General features: G+C 55.9%; 1 protein-coding gene and 1 long non-coding RNA gene across 3 annotated transcripts; both read left to right on the top strand.

Annotated features, from left to right (window-relative positions):
- Nucleotides 1-90: 90 nt before the first annotated feature.
- Nucleotides 91-10,783, top strand: LOC143173362 (uncharacterized). Of its 2 annotated transcripts, XR_012997535.1 has the most exons (6): nt 91-155; nt 668-851; nt 1,114-1,240; nt 4,438-5,562; nt 9,517-9,643; nt 9,755-10,783. It is a non-coding gene; the product is annotated as an uncharacterized LOC143173362 (long non-coding RNA). The 2 variants fall into 2 exon arrangements; XR_012997534.1 differs by having other exon boundaries at nt 9,517-10,783.
- Nucleotides 10,784-13,458: 2,675 nt separating this feature from the next.
- Nucleotides 13,459-19,161, top strand: LOC143173363 (ADP-ribosylhydrolase ARH1-like). Its single transcript, XM_076363588.1, has 7 exons — nt 13,459-14,560; nt 14,635-14,858; nt 15,910-16,008; nt 16,079-16,184; nt 17,264-17,343; nt 17,415-17,598; nt 18,341-19,161. The coding sequence occupies exons 1-7, from the start codon at nt 14,550-14,552 to the stop codon at nt 18,711-18,713; spliced, it is 1,077 nt and encodes a 358-aa protein (XP_076219703.1). The 5' UTR covers nt 13,459-14,549; the 3' UTR covers nt 18,714-19,161.
- The last annotated feature ends 394 nt before the right edge of the window (nt 19,162-19,555 follow it).

Consider the following 19,555-nt stretch of genomic DNA (forward strand, 5'->3'; position numbering starts at 1 on the left):
ATGCCGGGATCTGTAGTTCTGGGGCACGGGGCTGCTGTGTGGCCATGTTGGTTCCCAGGGCATGCCGGGAGCTATTGTCCTGTGGCACAGGGTTTCCTGGTAGCCATGTTGGTCTCGGGAGGCGCAGTCGCTGCTCCAGCTGTGGCCCGGCTGAGGTGAGGACCAGGGCCCTCTGTGAGCAGCAAGGCCCTCGGGAGAGCGCGGGGGTGTCTCCTGCCCACTGGCCACCCGGGGGTGGCGGGGGGGGGAGCTCCAAACCATCCGGTGCGACGGGCTCCTGGTCAGCTGGAGTCGGGCCCGGGCGGGGCAGCCCCGGGAGTGACCCGAGAGCTGGGGAGGGGAAGGAGATGGAGACAGACCCCCCCTGGGCATAGGCACCAGGTACCTCAACTCCCAGAGACCCCCTGAGCCGCCCCAGCCCCGCTTACTCCCTGCAGCTGCCCCGGCCCCAGCACCTCCCCTGAGGCCTGTCCCGCAACCCCAGGCCACCCCACGGCCTGTCCTGGCAGCAGCAGCAAGCAGAGCCTCAGACGCGCTCGATCCTCCATTAACACAGGTGCCATCAGTGCAGGGAAGGAGCAGTGCCTGCAGGAGCTCCTGCAGCAGAAGGGTCTCCAGCCTGGAGCCAGCTGCGGTAATCATGGTTGCTTGTTTTTTCCTCTCTCAGAGGCCGCACTGCGGGCTTGTTGTCCATTCCTCCCCTGGGGATGTCCCTGACTGCATCTGGCTCTGGTTTGCATGGGCTGTCTCTCACCTTGTTGTCCTGGCGGCATGGGTGAAAAGGGCCAGGTGGACACTTACTGGCTTTGGAGAGGTGCTGCCGTGGCTGATGCTGAAGAGACCAGAAAAAGGTAAAGCAGCTGGAGGATGAAATGAAGGGGATCCTGCCAGCTGCTGTCTTCAGCTGCAGACAAGAGATGGCCGGCCTCTCTGGGAGAGGAAGGGTCCCTCTGAGTAGTCCTCAGCAGACCAGATCACCAACGTGCGCTGTGGGGTCTGTATATGTAAGGAAGAGTACGGTACAGCCAGGTAGTGTGTGTGTGCATGTGCATGGCTGTGTGTCTAGGAAGCCTCATGTTCTAAGAGCTGTAAGACACCAATGTATTCTTTTAGGTGGAGGACAGTCAAGCAACTGGAGCTACAGAAGAGGAAGGAAGGAAGGAAAGGACAGACAGACAGACAGACAAAGAAGTGCCTGAACTGTAAAATTTGCCTGGCAGTGCAGAGAGTCAGAGCTCCAGTGAGTCCCGGGCCCTTGGGATCATGTCACCCCTCTTCTGCATCTCAGTACCTCCCTGCCCACCCACCCCCATTTCCCTCTGTGTATTTTTTTTTTGCTTCCCTGTACCTCTCTTCCTCTCTCTGTTATTGTGCTTTGCTCCCTGTGCCCCCTTTCTCTTTTCTCCAAGTCTGTCTTTCTCTGTCATCCTACCTCTCCCTTTCCTTTCCTCCTCGCCCCTCTTTCCTGTTCCCTGTGCCTCTTTTTTTCTGTCTCTCTCTGTCCTGCAGCCCACTGCAGTTTTTTCCTTCTCCATCTCTTTGTCCTGATCTGCATCCCTCTCTGTTTTTCACAGTCTCTCTGGCCTGTTCTCTGTCCTTTGTCTCTCTCTGCCTGTATGTTCCCTTCCCTATCCTTGTCATCCCCTCTCCCTCCTTCCTTCTGCTTCTCTTTCTTGCTCTCTATTGTTCTGTCCCGTTCACTGTCACTGTGTTTTTTCATTCTGTATCCCACTGTTCCTGTTCTTCCTGTTCATCTCTTATCTCTCTGTCCCTTTCTGCTGCTCCCTGACCGTTCCTCACCTCTTCCTCCATCTCTCTGCAGGGCTCCTGATACCCCTCTCTCTTTCTCCATCCCTCTGTGCTGCTCACCATCCCTGCTTTTCTCTTTCTCTGTTGTTATTCTTGTCTGTCACTCTGTCCTGCTCCCTGTCCCATCGTTTCTTGCTATATCCTTCTGTCCTGCTCCCCACCCCAGTTGCTGCCCCTATTTTTTACTCCCTCTCCATCCTGCTGCCCACTCCAGGCTTTTTTTGCAATCTCTATCCTGCCCCCAGCCCTTATTTTTCTTTCTCTCTCCTGCTCCCTCTCCCTCTTTCTCCCTCTCTTCTTCTTTCCCTGCTGCTTCTTTCTCCGTCTCTGTCCAAGTCCCTGAATCTTTTTTCCTCTTGCTGTCCTTCTGTCCTTTTTCTCTTTTCTGTCTTTCTCTGTGCCGTTCCCTGTTCCATCCTTTCTCACTATATCCCCCTGTCCTGCTGGCTGTCCCTTCTTTCCTCTCACTCTTGCTCAGTATTTTTCCTTTCTCCATCTCTCTGTCCCGCTGCCCATCGCAGTTGTTTTTTTCCTCCAATGCTGTCCTGCTCCCTGTTCCTTTTTTCTCTGTCACTGACCTGTTCCCTGTGTCTTTTTTTTTTTTAATTCATCCATCTCAGTCCTGCAACCTGTCACTATTTTATTCCTCTTCCATCCCTTTGTCCTGCTGCCTGCCCCTGTTCTTGTCTCTCCTTCCCTTTGTTCTGCTGCCCATCTCTTTTTCCCTCCTTGCTCCATCTCTCTGTCCTGCTCCCTGCCCCTCTCACTCTCTTTCTGTTTCTCTGTATTTCTCCCCATCTCCCTCGCTCTATTTTTCTGTCCTGCTCCTCTTCAGGTTTCCCCCTCTGTCTGTCACTCTGTCCTGCTCCCTGTCATTTCTCACTCCATCTCTGTCTGCAGCCCAATGCTGTTTTTTCCTTCTCCAACTCTCTGTCCTGCTGCCCAACCCAGGCTTTTTTTCCTCCATCTGTGTCCTGCTCTGTCTCTTATTTTTGCCTGTCTTTCCCTTTGTCCTCCCTCCCTGTCCCTTTTTTCTCTCTCTCTGTAATGCCCTGTCCTGCTCCCTTTCCTTCTCTTTCTCTCTCTATCCCATGTCTTTCTTCCTATCTTTCTTTCTCTTCTCTCTATCCGTCTGTCTCTGCTGCTTCTTTCTCCCCCTCTGTCCTGCTCCCTGCCCCTTTTTTCCTCTCACTGTCCCTCTGTCCTGCTTCCTGTCCCCATCTTTTCTGTCTTTATTTCTCTGTCCTGCTGCCTGTCCCATCGTTTCTTGCTATACACCCCTGTCCAGCTGGCTCTCCCTTTTGTTTGTCCTCTCCTCCTTTTTCCTGCTTCTCAGCCCTCTTTTCCTCTTCCTCCAGCTCATTGCTGGTTTTTTCCCTTCTCAGTCTCTTCATCCAGATCTGACCCTCTCTTTATTTCTTAGTCCTCTCTGTCCTTTTCACTGTCCTCCTTCTTCTCTCTCTATCTGTACTGTTATGGATTTACACACGCTGGCCACCGTAACAGGATCTGACCCTAGGATCCGGCTGAGAATACAAAGTCCGAGTGAAGGTTTCCAATTAGTCTTTTATTAGTTCTTAGGTTACAGCTTGAGCTGGGTGCCTCTGGAGAGGGACCCCTACCCCAGTTCATGCCTCTCAGTTATACTCGTACCACCCATCACCTGATCCCCAAGTCCAACCCCAAGTCCAATCACTTAATTCTGGTCAGTGGTCTCTTGATTTCTTACTGGTTTTCACTGGCGCTGGGCTGGCCACCTTCTGAAGTTACCTCATTCTCTTGGAATTGTCTCCATCCTTTTCTTCTTCATTCCGCTTGTATCTGCTGAATTCAGTGAGTTCTTTGTTAGCAGCATTAGTTTTATCAAAAAGTTTACGCTTGGTCAGCTCTTGCGGCCTAAGGCTTCAGCTACTTTAGGTGCTAATGCTAAGCCACTAATGCTACACGAGATTATTCAGAGAGAAAAATACAGTTAATCAAATTTCTTCTATAACAGTACAACCTGTTCCCTGTCCCTGTCTTCCTCTATCCCCCCTTCCTTCTTCTTCTCCTCCCCTTCCCTGTCTCTGTCCCTCTGTCCTGCTCCTTGATCCTACTTTTTCTTCCTCCATGTCTCTGCAGGGCTCCTTGTCCCTATTTGTCTGGATTTCTCCATATCTCTAGCCTTTTCCCTGTACCTTTCTCTGTTGGCTCCTCTGTCTTCTCTCTTGTCTGATTTTTCTCTTTCTAGTCCCCTGTCCTTCTCCCCATCAGCTTAAACTGAATGACCAGGTGTCCCTGCGCTCTAATATTTCCTCTAGCATTGCCCTAGGGAAGATGTGTGTTTTTAGGGCTGGGGGTCATTTAGGAGCTGGTCTCCTTACAGAGATGGTGGTGCTAGGGGTAGTTAAAGCAGAGGTTATTCTTAGCTGGTGCTGTATGCCTCTTGCTGAAACAGCAGGCTGTGGGCCTTATTTTGAAGGAAGGTTTCTTGTTCTGTGCTTACTGCTCCTCGGGAGGCTCCTCAGGAGTGGTGCTGGGGTCTGGAGGGACAGGTGGGACCTGCTGCGATTCCTCGTAAATGTGAACTGGACTTACCTTAATGGATTTGAATGAAACCGGGCTGACTGCATATGCTTTTCCTCCCAGCTCCAATTCCAACCTATGTGCTCAGCGCTGATGAACAAGAGACCTTGTGCTATTTTCCAGATGTCAGTGGCTGCAGGTTAGCTGACAACATCACTTACTTAGGTAACGGAGCAGGTGGTCTGTGATAAGGCATGTGTACTTGCATGATGGTGCTTTCATGAACGTTCTCTGGTCTTGCCACCTCAAAGCCCTTCCTTTTTCCAGAAATTTTGAGATGGTATTTCTTATTCTGGGGTTCAGACTGGAGTTGGACTTAATGCTGAACAGCTGATATAAGGGGCTCCATAAAATGTGAATAAGAACACCGCTTTGTTGTTGTTGTTGTTGTTTTTCTAACACTCTCTGAACTTCGGTAAGCAAGAGGAAGAGTGGTTGAGACTCTGTTCTTTGAGAATAACGTATTCCTGTAGCGTGCCCATCTTTGTATGGTGAAGGTTTCCTACCTGCAGTATGATTTTGCTGGGCTGTGAGGCTGTACTGGAGTAGCAGAGGTAAGAAGTGTCATCTGTAAAAGTAATGAAGCTGTAGCAAAACTAGCGGGAAAAGCTGGTTTCTTCCTAGAATGCTGCCTGACAAAAATAGTAGCAAGTAAGGGCACTTGCAGTTGGCTTTTTTATACAGTCTTCCTACAGAGCTTTTGGTATTGATGGATTTCTGGGAAGCAAGGCAGCAGTGAGGAAAGAAAACTGGGGCTTGTCCAAACGGCTTCTTCACCGTAGGCAGAGTTCAAGCCTTTACACTGCAACAGGCCTTTATTACAGTTTCTGAACACAGAAAATGAGCTGTCTGTAAGAAAGGTTTCAGCAGAAGTAAGGCTCAACTTGCTAAATTTGGTCCTCTGTATCTGTGGCAAATAAGAGATGACTTGGCAGTGTTTCTATCTCAAGTGCGTGCCGGTGTGTTAATGCAGGCCGTTGAGGTCTTTTCAGGGGTACTTCCGGACTGCAGGTCGCGTGCCTGAGTGGTACCGAGTCCCAGGATGAGCCAGCTCCTGCCGGCAGCTTTAGCTCAGAGGATGTGACAGAATGGAAACCATCGTTGTGGTGGACCCCAAACATCAGAGGTGCGGATATGTCGCTGACGTCCCGCCAGCCCGAAGATGTGGGGAGTTTTGCCAACAGTCTGGTAAGGATTCTGTTTTCTGCTGGAATGGGTTTCCAGATGAATTTAATAGATGATTGCCTTTCTGCTTGCTGTGGCTATCTGCAGAAGGGCCCTCATGTTCGTTTGGATTTACCAGTGTAAGGGCTTTGGAGGAGAACTGGCTAAACCAGCTTTCTCTCTATGGAGATCACTAGCATTTGTGTAGAAAAGTAGAGGTTCAGTCACTAAAGCTTATAGCGTAGTGCTGTGCTCAGACCTTGGAGATGCTGTTCATTTGGACTCGTTATTTTCTCAACTAAGTCTTTCCGAGTCTTACAGACTTGAGCCCCTTGGGATCGTGACGTTGTAGTTTGCGTGCTCAAGTGGGAAAGTTTGGTTTGCCATCGCAAATCATAGAGTCATAGAATCATTAAGGTTGGAAAAGACCTCTAAGATCATCGAGTCGAACCGTCAACCCAACACCACCATGCCCACTAAACCACGTCCCTAAGCGCCTCATCTACACGTCTTTTAAATACTTCCAGGGATGGGGACTCAACCACTTCCCCGGGCAGCCTGTTCCAATGTTTAACCACTCTTTCAGTAAAGGAATTTTTCCTCATGTCCAATCTAAACCTCTCCTGGTGCAACTTGAGGCCAACCTCTTGTCCTGTCACTAGTTACTTGGGAGAAGAGACCGACACCCCCCCCGCTACAACCTCCTTTCAGGTAGTTGTAGAGAGCCATAAGGTCTCCCCTGAGCCTCCTCTTCTCCAGGCTAAACAACCCCAGTTCCCTCAGCCGCTCCTCATCAGACTTGTTCTCCAGACCCTTCACCAGCTTCGTTGCCCTTCTCTGGACACGCTCCAGCACCTCAACGTCCTTCTTGTAGTGAGGGGCCCAAAACTGAACACAGTATTCGAGGTGCGGCCTCACCAGTGCCGAGTACAGGGGCACAATCACTTCCCTACTCCTGCTGGTCACGCTATTTCTGATACAGGCCAGGATGCTGTTGGCCTTCTTGGCTGCCTGGGCACACTGCCGGATCATCTTCAGCCGGCTGTCAACCAACACCCCCAGGTCCTTTTCCGCCAGGCAGCTTTCCAGCCACTCTTCCCCAAGCCTGTAGCGCTGCATGGGGTTGTGGCCGAAGTGCAGGACCCGGCCCTTGGCCTTGTTGAACCTCATACAGTTGGCCTCAGCCCATCGATCCAGCCTGTCCAGGTCCCTCTGCAGAGCCTTCCTACCCTCGAGCAGATCAACACTCCCACCCAACTTGGTGTCGTCTGCAAACTGACTGAGGGTGCACTCGATCCCCTCATCCAGATCATTGATAAAGATATTGAACAAGACATGCCCCAAAACTGAGCCCTGGGGAACACCGCTCATGACCGGCCACCAACTGGATTGAACTCCATTCACCACAACTCTCTGGGCCCGGCCGTCCAGCCAGTTTTTGACCCAGCGCAGAGTACACCTGTCTAAGCCGTGAGCCGCCAGCTTCTCTAGGAGAATGCTGTGGGAGACGGTGTCAAAGGCCTTACTGAAGTCCAGGCAGACCACATCCCCAGCCTTTCCCTCATCCACTAGGCGGGTCACCTGGTCATAGAAGGAGATCAGGTTGGTCAAGCAGGACCTGCCTCTCATGAACCCGTGCTGGCTGGGCCTGATCCCCTGGTTGTCCCGCACATGCCTTGTGAGCGCCCTCAAGATGAATGGCTCCATAATCTTCCCTGGCACCGAGGTCAGGCTGACAGGCCTGTAGTTCCCCAGATCCTCCTTCTGGCCCTTCTTGTAGATGGGCGTCACATTGGCAAGCCTCCAGTCGTCCGGGACCTCCCCCATTAGTAATCCAAGTCCACGCTCCCTCCAGGCCCTTCCCTTTGCAGCCCAGGTCAGACCAGAGTTGGGAACTGCCCCATCTTCCCAGAGGAGCAGAAACAAGAACCAGAGAAAGTCCTTGCTGCCTCCTTTCCTACTCACCTGCACTGCACGGTCCTCCCCAACCTTGGAAAAAAGGCTCCTCCTCCAGTTAGGGTAGGACTTTGCTGGCGGTTTGGTACAGCTGGGGCAAAGGACAGCACGGGCCATTTGCAGATCCAGACCCAGGTCGGTCCAGGACAAAGGAGTTCCTAACAGATACGCAGGCAAGACCAAAGGAAACATTCCTCCTGTGATGAACCAAGGCTTGGTGGAGAGGAGGAAGACTGTAAAAGGAGAGGAGGGATGCTTTAGTCCTGGAGAGGTGGTTGTTGCAGGAGGGTAAGAGAACCAAATAAGCAAAGCCTTTCAGCAGGCAAAACCAGAGCATAAGTGAAAGGTTTGTGTGGCAGGCAGTGGAGATTTGGTCTGAAAAGAAGACGACCTTCTTGGTTTAGGTTTGGTGGGTTTCTTTCCTCCTTTTCCCCAAAAGGCACATTATTTTTACAGCATGGGATGGCATGCATGTGAAACTCTGCCGGAGTGGCAAACAATTTTCAGCTTAATGCTGTTCAGGCATTTTCATTTTGACTCCTGGCCTGTTGTCCTTATTCACAAACTACTTGTAGCTGCTGCTTATGTTTCTCCTGAAATATTTCACAACCTTCTTTGCAAGAGAAGCACCACTTCCTGCTGATTCACAGCTTCTCCTTTAAGCTCTTTTGCCACTACCTCTTCTACGCTGATTCTCCCTTGTAATTTCTGGGCTCAGCAAATCTCCATTTCAGATACTTGAACACTGTCAGTGTACGCTGCTATGGAGCTTGCAGCTGAGCTCACCGCGCAGCTGGACTCAGCTGCTTTCAACACTGCAGCGATCTCCTCTCTGGTTTCCACACACCAGCTCTCCACAATCCAGCACCTGCAGAAAAGTCTTTCCCAGCACCAGCATTACTGTGCTCATCTCCTTCAAAAACCTGTGTAGGATTCCCTTCCTCCCTCACTTCAGTTTGTGGGTTACCTTTCTCCTCAGAAGACTCAGCAGGCAAACCCTCTGCTACCCAGCTGTCCTCTGCAACTGCTACGTCACTTGTCACCTCTATCACTGAGTGCAAGGACTGTAAAAACCAGGTGCTTTTGAAAGCTCCCCCAGTCTCTGCTGATGTTCAAAATCTGTCTCGTGCACTCTGAAAATACACATTGAGACAGGACAAGCAGATCTCATGAAGGTCTGGCCCTGCAGGCTGGACATTCCCAGCCCCGGATCAGCCAGGTGATGCAATAGCACAGATTACATCACCCAGGCTCCAGATGTCATAGTGCATTTCTATGACGATTGCATGCTCTCCCCAGGGTCACCTGGCAGCTGACACAACTTCTCTTGCCAGATTTCTGCCTGCCCTCACCACTCCCCACGCTCTGTAACAGAGAGCAGAAGCAGCAGACAGGGTCATCCTCATCCCATTTGACTGCTGTGGCTGAGACAGGTGAAGTACTGAGACTCATCCTTCCTTGCCATAGTTTAGCATCAATGATGAGCTCCATTGTGCCTGATGGGATTTTCATCACTAGGCTTGAATTTTATTCTATAGGATGAGAAATAATTTCAGACTCTGCTTTATTAAGAGGCAGAACTTATATGGTGGCAATCACCCTCCTTTCTCTCCCGTTACAGGGAAAAGCTGCATGCAGGGTGCACGGAGCAAGTGACCCATCCAGGTCTGAGGCAAGCACAAGCCAATTAGCCTTTAGATGCTCTTCCCTGCCTAGTGAAAGGGACATCTTTCATTAGATCAGGTGGCTCAAAGGCCTGTCCAACCTGACCTTGAACAAATCCAATGATGGGGAATCCACAACTCCTCTGGGCAACCTGTTCCAGAGTCTTGCCACCATCACCGTAAAAAATGTTATTTTGCCAAGAGCATTGGTATTCTCTGGTAAGACAGGACTCGGATGGTACAGGAGCAGGACCAAGTGGAGAGATTTGAACTGAAATAGAAAAAAACAAAATTAAACAAATCAAAACCTGGCCTTTTTCAGGGAAGCCTGTTAGTAACTCTTCTGCTCTTTCCTCAGGCTTTGTAAGCATCTCCCAGCATGAATGGAGCCTGGGTGGGAACTTGGAGACCTCATTGCCCATGGGGCCCCAATATGGCTCAGTTCACCAGCCCTGAACCCAAATACTCAGTCCCAGGGACAACAGGTAAAACGAGGATCAGTCGTGTGCAGCACGTTGAGGACCCCCATGGTAAAATCAAGTACAAACCCATTTCCCTTTTCCCCACCCCTCCCTGCCCCCTTTTTCCTTCTAAAGCTCTGCTTTGCCATGGCTGGGAGAGGGCTGCTTTTCTTGCCAGTAAAAGGACCTGACTGTGCAGCATTTGCTGGTGATCCATCTGGTCTCCTGGGAAAGCAAAAAATCACACAGTTCTTTACACGTGCTTCAAGTTAGCTTACCAACTGCTTATAGGACTAAAATACTCCGTAATGACACAATATTGGTGATACTACAATTAATTAGCAAGTGCCTACATTGTTGTTTCGGGAAGTGTGGTGCGGCGGGTTGACCCTGGCTGGACGCCAGGTGCCCACCACGCCACCCTATCACCCCTCCTCCACTGGGCAAGGGAGAGAAAATATAACGGAAGGCTCGTGGCTTGAGATAAGGACAGGGCGCTCACTCAGCAATTGCCATCACAGGCAAACCAGACTTGACTCGGGGAAATTAATTTAATTTACTACCAATCAAATCAGAGTAGGGCACTGAGAAATAAAACCAAATCTTAAAACACCTTCCCCCCACCCCCTCCCTTCTTCCCGAGCTCAACTTCACTCCCGATTTTCTCCACCTCCTCCCCTGCAGCGGTGCAGGGGGACGGGGAATGGGGGTTGCGGTCAGTTCATCACACGTTGTCTCTGCCACTCCTTCCTCCTCACACTCTTCCCCTGCTCCAGTGTGGGTCCCCCGCAGGGTCACAAGTCCTGCCAGCAAACCTGCTCCAGCGTGGGCTCCTCTCTCCGCGGGTCCACAGGTCCTGCCGGGAGCCTGCTCCAGCGCGGGCTTCCCCATGGGGTCAGAGCCTCCTTCGGGCATCCATCTGCTCCGGCGTGGGGTCCTCCACGGGCTGCGGGTGGATATCTGCTCCACCGTGGGCCTCCATGGGCTGCTGGGGGACAGCCATGGTCTTCACCACGGGCTTGCAGGGGAATCTCTGCTCCTCCTCCCCCTGCTTCTTCACTGACCTTGGTGTCTGCAGAGCTGTTTCTCTCACATAGTCTCACTGCTCTCTCCCGGCTGCTGTTGTGCAGCAGTTTTTTCTCCCCTTCTTAAATACGTTATCACAGAGGCACTACCACCGTCGCTGATGGGCTTAGCCTTGGCCAGCGGCGGGTCTGTCCTGGAGCTGACTGGCGCTGGCTCTGTTGGACATGGGGGCAGCTTCTGGCATCTTCTCATAGAAGCCACCCCTGTAGCCCCACCCCCCCGAACCTTGCCACGCAAACCCAATACACCCTTTTAGCTCTTTCTGGCAACCTGTCCTGCCTACATGGTGCTCTTGCTTTGGCCCAATGGTGCTGCTGCCAGCATACATGAGGCCTTAGCATGAGCCGCGTTAGACAAAATTGGAGCAGGAGCTGCATGAACAGTCACAGACATCAAAAGCACCTGCACAGGTCGGGGGCGTGACCCTGCCGTAAACAGCTACTCAGCCACACGTGGCATCACAAGCACCTGCAGAGGCCCGGTTCTTGGTTCTGGCCTATCAGTCACTCAGCTACATGTGACATGACTAGAACTTTAACAAGCCAGGGGCCTGATCCTGCCCTATCAGCTACCCAGCCTCAAGTGACATCATAAGCACCTGCACAAGCCAGGGGCCTGGTCCTGCCCTATCAATCACTCTTAACTCAAGTGACGTCAAAAGTACTTCCAGATGCGAGGTGCTTGGTTCTGCTCTATCGGCCACTAAGGCACACGTGAGATCACAAGCATCTGCGCAATCCAGGGGCCTCATCCTGCCTTATCAGCTACCCAGCCTCAAGTGACATGACAAGCACCTGCAAAAGTCGAGGGCCTGATCCTGTCAGAGCTGCTACTCGGCCAGCACTGACATCACAAGCACCTGCACAAGCCAGAGGCCTGATGGTGCATCATTTGCTACTCGGCCACATGTGGCATAACAAGAACCTGCAAATGTCAAGGGCTTGATCCTGCCGTGTCAGACACTGAGCTACAAGTGAAAACAGAAGCACCTGCATATGCCAGGGGCCTGATCCTGCATCATTTGCTTCTCAGCCACATGTAAAATCACAATAACCTGCACAAGCCAGGTGCTTGGTTCTGCCATATCAGCTTACTCGGCCACATGTGACACCACAAGCACGTGCTGATGTCAAAGGCCTGATCCTGCCACATCAGACACTAAACCACAGGTGACATCAAAAGCACCAAAAGGGTTGGTGGTACCCTTCCTGGCTCTGGCCGACACCCATGGGATTTGGGGGTGCCTGTCCCTTCCCCTGTCCAGGGAATGACCTGCACAGTTTGGGGGTGTCCTGCCCCCATCCTGGCCCTGACATGCGGGGTTTGCGGGTGCCCTTTCCCTGCCCTGGCCGTGACCCGTGGGGTTTGGGGGTTCCCTTCACCTGTCCTGGCTATGATTTCTGGGGTCTGGGGGTGCCCTGCCCCTGTGCTGGGCAAGAACCTTGGGGTTTGCGGGTGCCCTGCCCCTGTCCTGGCCGTGACCTGTGGGGTTTGGGGGTTCCCTTCACCTGTCCTGGCTATGATTTCTGGGGTCTGGGGGTGCCCTGCCCCTGTGCTGGGCAAGAACCTTGGGGTTTGCGGGTGCCCTGCCCCTGTCCTAGCCATGACACATGGGGTTTTGGGGTGCCCTGGCCCAGTACTGGCCCTTTCCTGTGGGGTTTGGGGGTGCCCTTTCCCCGCTGCCACCGAGACTCACTGGATTTTAGAGTACGCTGCCCCTTTCTAGGCCGTGACCTGCAGGGTTTGTGGTGGCCGTTCCCCTGTCTCAGCATAGAACTGCAGGGTCTGGGTGTGCCCTGCCCCGTCCTGGTCCTGACACGCAGAGTCTGGGGGTGCCCGGCCCCTGTCTTGGCTGTGATCCATGGGGTTTGGTGTTCCCTGCCCTTGACCTGGCCGTGACCCACAGGGATTTCAACCTGCCTTGTCCCTGTCATGGCCCTGACCTGTGAGGTTTGGGGTTCTTTACCCCTGTCTTGCCTGCTACAAGTGCAGCTTGGGAGTACCCTGCCCCTGTCCTGGCCCTGAACCTTGAGGTTTGGGGGTTCCTGGCCCCCTCTCTTTCCATGACCAACTTGGTTTGGGGGTGCCCTGCTCCTGTTCTGGACCTGATCCGCTGGGTTTGGTGTGCCCTGTGCCTGTCTGGGCCACTACCCGTGGGGTTTGGGGGCTCTCGGCCCTTGTTCTGACACTCTCCACTGGGGCTTGTTGGTGCCTTGCCCTGTCACGGCCATCACCCGTAGGTTCCTGGTGCCCTGCCCCTGTCGTAGCCGAGACTCATGGAGTTTGGAGGTGCCCTGCCCCTGTCCTGGCCCTGACCTGTGCAGTTTGGGGGTGTCCTGCTCCAGTCTTGGCCCTTACCTGCAGACTCTGGATGTTTCTTGCCCCTGTCCTGGCACTGACTCATGGGGTTTGGGGTTCTCTACCCCTGTCATGGCTGTGACCCACAGGGTTTGGGGCTTACCCTGCACCAGTCCTGGCCCTTATCCATGGGGTTCGGGGTGCCCTGTCCCTGTCTGGCCCATGACCTGCAGGGTTTGTGGATGTCCTGCCCCTGTCCTGAACCTGACCCGCAGGGTTTGGGGGTACCCTGCCACAATTCCTGTACGTCCAAACAAAAATATGTCAAAAAAATTGTACACCCATTTTTTTTTTTAGTTTTTCCAAATTGACAATGAATGTTAAACCTCATTATTCACCTATTTTACTACCAACCACCTGTCACACCCCCCCACCCCCCACCCCCCCAAACAGGATTTTTACCAACAGATCAAGGATTTGTGTCTCATTTGGCATAATTTGGGCCAAAAAAAGAAGATGAAAACCTGGTGCTGGGCAGCCAGGAGTTACACTTTCCTGGGACTGGCATGGGGCCTGAGGCTTTGCTGCTTGACTCCATCATTAAGGCTCTGAAATTTAAGGACGATCTTTTAACCACTCGCTGCCCACCACCAAAGACTAATTTTACTATTTTTGAGCAGCAAAATTTACTATATTTTTTTATACTTTTTTACTTTTATACTATTTTATACCATTTTTTTACTATATTTTGAGCAGCAAAACCCGGAGCCGGCCACGGTTGTCAGAGCAGGGCTGCATATCGCTGCCCCATCCTGGCGGGACCCAGGCAATAGCAGGTTTGGGGGTTCTCACCCCAAAATATGGCTCAGGGCCATGTTTTTGCCGCGTCCCAGTGAAATAAATATGGGAAAATATTTGGCAGAAACATTTTTCCTTGGAGATGCTCCTTTTCTCCTTGTCACTGCCTTCCCCTGGGGCTTGCTAAAACCCATCCCTCTGTGCCCCAAATCTTTTTGACACCTCTGTCCCCTCTGGGTGTCCCCTTTGGGTGCCCCCCGCGGCCCTTTTGGGTGCCCCCCATGTGCCTGTGTGCCCCTTTGGATGTGCCCCCAGGCCCCTTTGGGTGCGTCCCATGTGCCTCCATGCCCCTTTGGGGTACCCCTCGGGTCGCTTTGGGTGTCCCCTGTCTCCCTCTTGGGTGTCCCCCAGTACCCTTAGGGTGCCTCCCCAGGGTCCTCCATGACCCTTTGGGTATCCTCAGCCCTCTTTGGGTACACCCCCCCCCGCCATGTCCCTCCATGCCCCTCTGGGTGCCCGCCAGAGCCCCCCAGTCCCCTCTCAGTGTCTTTCGGGGCCCCCTGGAGCCTTTCCCCTCCCTGCCAACCCCCAGGGACAGAGGCCCTGGGGTCCCTCACCACTCATCCCCATGGGGACAGCGCCCCTGTCCGCCCCCGAATCCACAGGGTGTCCTCATCCTCCTTAAGGGCCTCTGGCCAGCGCTGGCCCTGTGCCCCGAACCTGATGGGCGTCCCCAGCTGCTACCGCAATGGAGGAGACGTGAGTGCCCCCGGGGGTTCCCGGCATACCCCCCACCGCTGGCGCCCCCCCTGAAGCCTCACTGTTTCCCCCAGGGTGCCCTCAGTGGAAGCCTATGAAGCGGCCATGGTGCTGAGCGGGGTGGGGGATGCGCTTGGGTACCGGGGGGGCCGCTGGGAGTACTGCACCTCGGGACCCCAGATCCATGCTGAGCTAGCCGAGCTGGGGGGGCTGGAGGCCATCACCCTTGAGCCCCCCGAGTGGCCCGTCAGTGATGACACCGTCCTCCACCTCGCGACCGCCGAGGGCCTGGCCACAGGTTGGAGGGGGTGGGGCAGCAGGGGTCTCCATTGCACCCCACAGACACAGGGGAGGGTCCCCAGGGGATGGTGTCCCCATTGTACCCCAGGTCCACAGTGGAGTGTTCCGGGGTGGGTGTGGGGGGGGTGGGGGGTCCCTGTTATACCCCTGGGCTGCATGCGGGTTCCCTGGGGGGGTTTGGAGGTCCCTGTTATATGCCTTGGGCTGCATGGTGGGGGTCCGGGGGTGGTGTTAGGGGTCCCTGTTATACCCCTGGGCTGTATGGGGGTGTCCCTGGGGAGGTTTGGGGGTCTCTGTTATACCCCTGACCGAAACTGGAGGGTCCCTGGGAGGGGCTTTTGGGGGTCCCCGGCCAGCCCTGGAGGGGGCTTGGGAGCATCCTAATTCCACCCCTCTTTTAGGGGCTCAAGTGAGGCTCCCTATTTCCCCCCCCAAAAAAATTGGGGGGGGTCCCCATTTCCCTTTGGGGGGGGTCCTATTTTTCCCCAGAGTTTGTGGGAATTTATGTTCCCTTTCCTCCCATGCTGGGTGCTGGGGGGCCCCATTTGCCCCTCCCAATTTTGTGGACCTTGGGGGGGTGGTGGTGGTGGTTACCCCTTTCCCACCCAATTTGGGGTGCTCAGGAGGATTCCCCATTTCTCCTGAGTTTTGGGGTGTTCATGGACATTGTTCTGCTTCCCCTCCTGTTGGGGGGGTGCATGGAGGATGTCGCCCTTCCCCTCCAGTTTTGGAGCCCATGGGTGGTGTCCCCTTATTCCCTTCAGTTTTGAGGCATCCATGGGTGGGTGTCACCCTTCCCCTCTAGTTTTGGGTGGATCTAAGGGGGGGGTGTCCCCTTTTCCCTCCACTTGTGGGGGTCCTTGGGGTGTGTCCTCCTTCCTCTTCAGTTTTGGGTTGTCTATGGGGCAGTGTTCCCTTTCCCAACCATTTGGGGGTGGTGCAATGGGTGTCTTCCGTTTCCCCTTCAGTTTTGGGGGTTGCACGGGGCCTCTCCCTCCAATCCCATTTGGGTGGTCCAGGGGGGTCCTCACTAACCCCCCCCGCCCCAGGCCTGGAGGGGGAAGCCCTCCTGCAGGAGCTGGCTCGCCGCTACGTGGCTGCCATGGGTGACATGGAGGGCCGCAAGCCAGGGCCCACCAGCATCCTGGGTGAGTGGGGTCCGAGGGTCTGGGGGGAGTCAGGGGGTGTCAGGGGGTCTCATGCCCCCAACCCCCCCAGGCACCTCGCAGCTGCGGCCTGGGGAGCCTGAGGGCTACCGCATCCCCTTCAACCCCACCGGCACTGGCTGTGGGGCCGCCATGCGTAGCCTGGCCATTGGCCTCAGGTAGGGACAAGGACACAGGAAAGGACAGCGGTGGGGGGGATGGGGACATGGGGGGACACATGGGGACGGGGGGAACGGAGGTGTCAGAGCTGGAGGGATGGGGACATAGCGGGTGTCAGGGATGGGGATATGGGGGTGTCAGTGCTGGAGGGGAGAGGGACATGGAGGGGATGGGGGAATGGGAGTGTCAGAGCAGGGGGAATGGGGACACAGGGGTGTCGGGGACAGGGGCATGGAGGGGACAGGGAGACAGAGGGGATGGGAACAGGGACACAGGGGTGTCAGAGCTGGGGCAATGGGGACATGGGGATGTTAGAGCTGGGGGGGATGGGGACACGAGGGGCAGGGGCACACAGCGGGGTGGGGACACCAGAATATCAGAGATGGAGGGATGGGGACATAGTGGGGATGGGGAGATGGGGCTGTTGGGTAATGGGGTGTCAGGGCCATAGGGGAGTCAGGGACAGGGACATGGGGGTGTCAGAGCTGGAGGGATGGGGACATAGGGGGATGGGGACATGGGGAGACGGGGAGAAGGGGGGATGGGGGGACATGGGGATGGGGACACGGGGGTGTCAGAGCTTGAGGGATAGGGACATGAGGGTGTCAGAGCTTGAGGGAAGGCAACATGAGGTGATGGGGATGGGGTAACAGGGACATGGGGGTGTAAGAGGTGGGGGAACGGGGACACAGAGGGGGATGGGGACACGGGGGTGTTGGAGCTGGAGAGGGCAAGGACCGGGGATTGGGGATATGGTGGTGCTGGAGCTGGGAGGCGAGGGACAGTGGGGCTGGGGGGGCTGGGGATGTCTGAGCTGGGGGAGTGGGGACAGGGAGCCCTAGGGGACAGGGAGCCCTAGGGGACAGAGACCATGAGGACAGCGATAGGGAAGAGGGGACATAGGGGTCACAGAGCAGATGAGAGGGGGAGATGGAGGTGGCGGGGCCAGGGGGGATGGGGATAGCAGGGACAAGGACAGTGGGGACCAGGGTGGCGGCGTGGGGCTAGGGACAAGGCTGGGGGTACAGGGACAGGGAGGGGACAGGGGAGGACGGGGACAGGGCTGATGCCAATGCAGGTACCCGCACGCCTGGGAGCTGCCGACGCTGATCCGGGTGAGCATCGAGAGTGGGCGCATGACCCACCACCACCCCACCGGTGGGTGCCAGGCAGGGGGGGAGAGGGGAGCAGGAGACACTGGAGCCCCTCTGAAAGCCCTGTCCCCGCAGGGTACCTCGGGGCGCTGGCGGTGGCCCTCTTTGGGGCGCTGGGGGCTCGGGGGGAGCCCCCAGAGCGCTGGGGGGCCGAGCTGCTGCGAGTCCTGCCCCTCGCATGGGACTACGTGGAGGGTGCCGGGGTGGCCGTGGGGGACAACGCTGCCGCCTGGCCCTTCTTCAGGGATGCCTGGCACCGGTGAGGGGGTACTGGGAGGGTTCTGTGGGGTCACTGGGAGCACTGGGAGGGGTTGGTGAGATTACTGGGAGGGGTTCAGGGGGTCACTGGTGACACTGGTGCCCGCAAGGCTCTCTCCCAGTCCTGTCGGTGCACTGTACTGGTGCCACTGGTGTCACTGCTCTGCCCCAGTGCCTGGATGGTCCCAGTGTCCCCTGCCCCACTCCCACTGGCGTCACTGCTGACGCTGGCGCCCAGCCTGTCTGCAGGGTCACCAGTGCCCATCCTGCCCCCAGTGTGCCCCTGTCCCCAGTGTCCCCACCAGTGCTGCCATCCTCAGCTGTGGGAACGTGGCCCAGGGCCACCCCACACCCCCACTGACCTCAGTGTCCCTGGTGTCCCTGGTGCTCTTGGTTTCCCTAGTGTTACTGGTGTCCCCGCTGCATCCACTGCCACGGTACCCCCAGGTGTCCCAGTTGTCCCCAGTGTCCCCACAGGTACCTGGTGTCACAGGGACTGCTGGAGAGCCACAGCCCGGTGACCCCCCAGTGTCACTGGTTACCCCATTGTCACTGGTGACACCAATGTCCCCAATGTCCCCAGTGACACCAATGTCCCTTGTGACTCCAGTGTCCCTATGTCTCCAGTGTCCCTGCTGACCCAGTGTCCCTGGTGACCCCAATATCCCCAGTGACCCCAGTGTCCCCCTGTCCTCAGTGACGCCAGTGTTCCCAGTGACTTCAATGTCTCCATGTCCCTGCAGGTACCTGGAGTCTCGGGGGCTTCTGGAGGGTCGTGGCCCACCGCAGGTGCCATCCCTTCCGTCACCGGCCGAGCGGGATGCAGTGTACCTGGGCTGGGCACTGGAGGGGTGGCCAGGGCGCAGCGGCCATGACGCACCCATGGTGGCCCTGGAGGCCTTGCTGGCAGCCGGTGGATGCTGGGGGGACCTGTGTGCCAGGGGGGTGCTGCATGGTGGGGACAGCGATTCGACGGGGACCATCGCCGCTGGGTGCTGGGGGCTGCGGGGGGGGCTGGCGCCCATCCCCCCTGGGCTGCACTGCTGCCTTGAGCACCGTGGGCGGCTGCGCGATGCCGCTCACCGCCTCCACGCGCTGGCCTGGGGGAGGCGCTGAGCCCCTCCTGTGTCCCCAGTGTCACCTGCTGTCCGCCTCCCAGGAAAGACCCTGTGGGTCCCCAGGGTGCAGCAGAGACCCTCATGGGGTCCTGGAGGGGCTTGGGAGGGTCTCTGGGGGTCAGCAGGATCCTTCATGGGGTGCTGGGGGGCTCAGGAGGGTCCCTGGGGGTCAGCTGGGACCTTCATGGGGTCCTGGGGGTGGCTTGGGAGAGTCCCTGGGGGGGCTGCAAGGAACTTCACAGCGTCCTGGGTTGCTCGGGAGGGCCCCTGGAAGACCCTGGGGGGAAGCAGGGCCCTTCAAGGGGTGCTGGGGGGCTCAGGCAAGCCCCAGGGAGCCCACTGTAGCCACATCCAGGTGGCCTTTTATCGCTCCACGGTTAGAGACCCCAGAACCTCCCCGAGGAGCCTCAGTCACCCCCACAGTAAAGAAGTGTCCTCCCAAGTCACTCTGTGTCTCGGTTTTTGCCCTGCGCCTCTTGTCCTGTCACTGCCACTGCTGAGATCCCACCTGGGTGGGACCTCCTACAGCCAACTCTTCTCCAGGCTGAACAGGTCTGGCTCACACAGCCCGTCCAAGAGGCTCCCGGCCATGGAGCATCTCAGGGGCCCTTTACTGGACTCTCCCAGTCACTCCATCTCTCTTGTACTGGTAGCCCAGGACTTGGACCCAGTGTTCAAAGGGTTGGCTCATCAGTGCTGAGTGGAGAGGAAGGAGCACACACCCTACTGCCACACCCCTCCGAGTGCCACCCAGGATGGTGATGACCTTCTTCGCATGTTGCTACTTATGGTCACCTTAGTGGGCACCACAGCCCCAAGGTCCTTCAAAGCAAAAAGGGA

This window comes from Aptenodytes patagonicus, unplaced genomic scaffold, assembly GCF_965638725.1.
Source record: "Aptenodytes patagonicus unplaced genomic scaffold, bAptPat1.pri.cur scaffold_71, whole genome shotgun sequence".
Classification (NCBI taxonomy): Eukaryota; Metazoa; Chordata; class Aves; order Sphenisciformes; family Spheniscidae; genus Aptenodytes; species Aptenodytes patagonicus.

Bases quoted from the DNA above. Each gene is read 5' to 3' on its own strand.
- LOC143173363 (XM_076363588.1), top strand. The intron at 14,859-15,909 runs GTTGGAGGGGGT...CCCCCGCCCCAG, and splicing joins CGCCGAGGGCCTGGCCACAG to GCCTGGAGGGGGAAGCCCTC. The intron at 17,599-18,340 runs GTGAGGGGGTAC...ATGTCCCTGCAG, and splicing joins TTCAGGGATGCCTGGCACCG to GTACCTGGAGTCTCGGGGGC.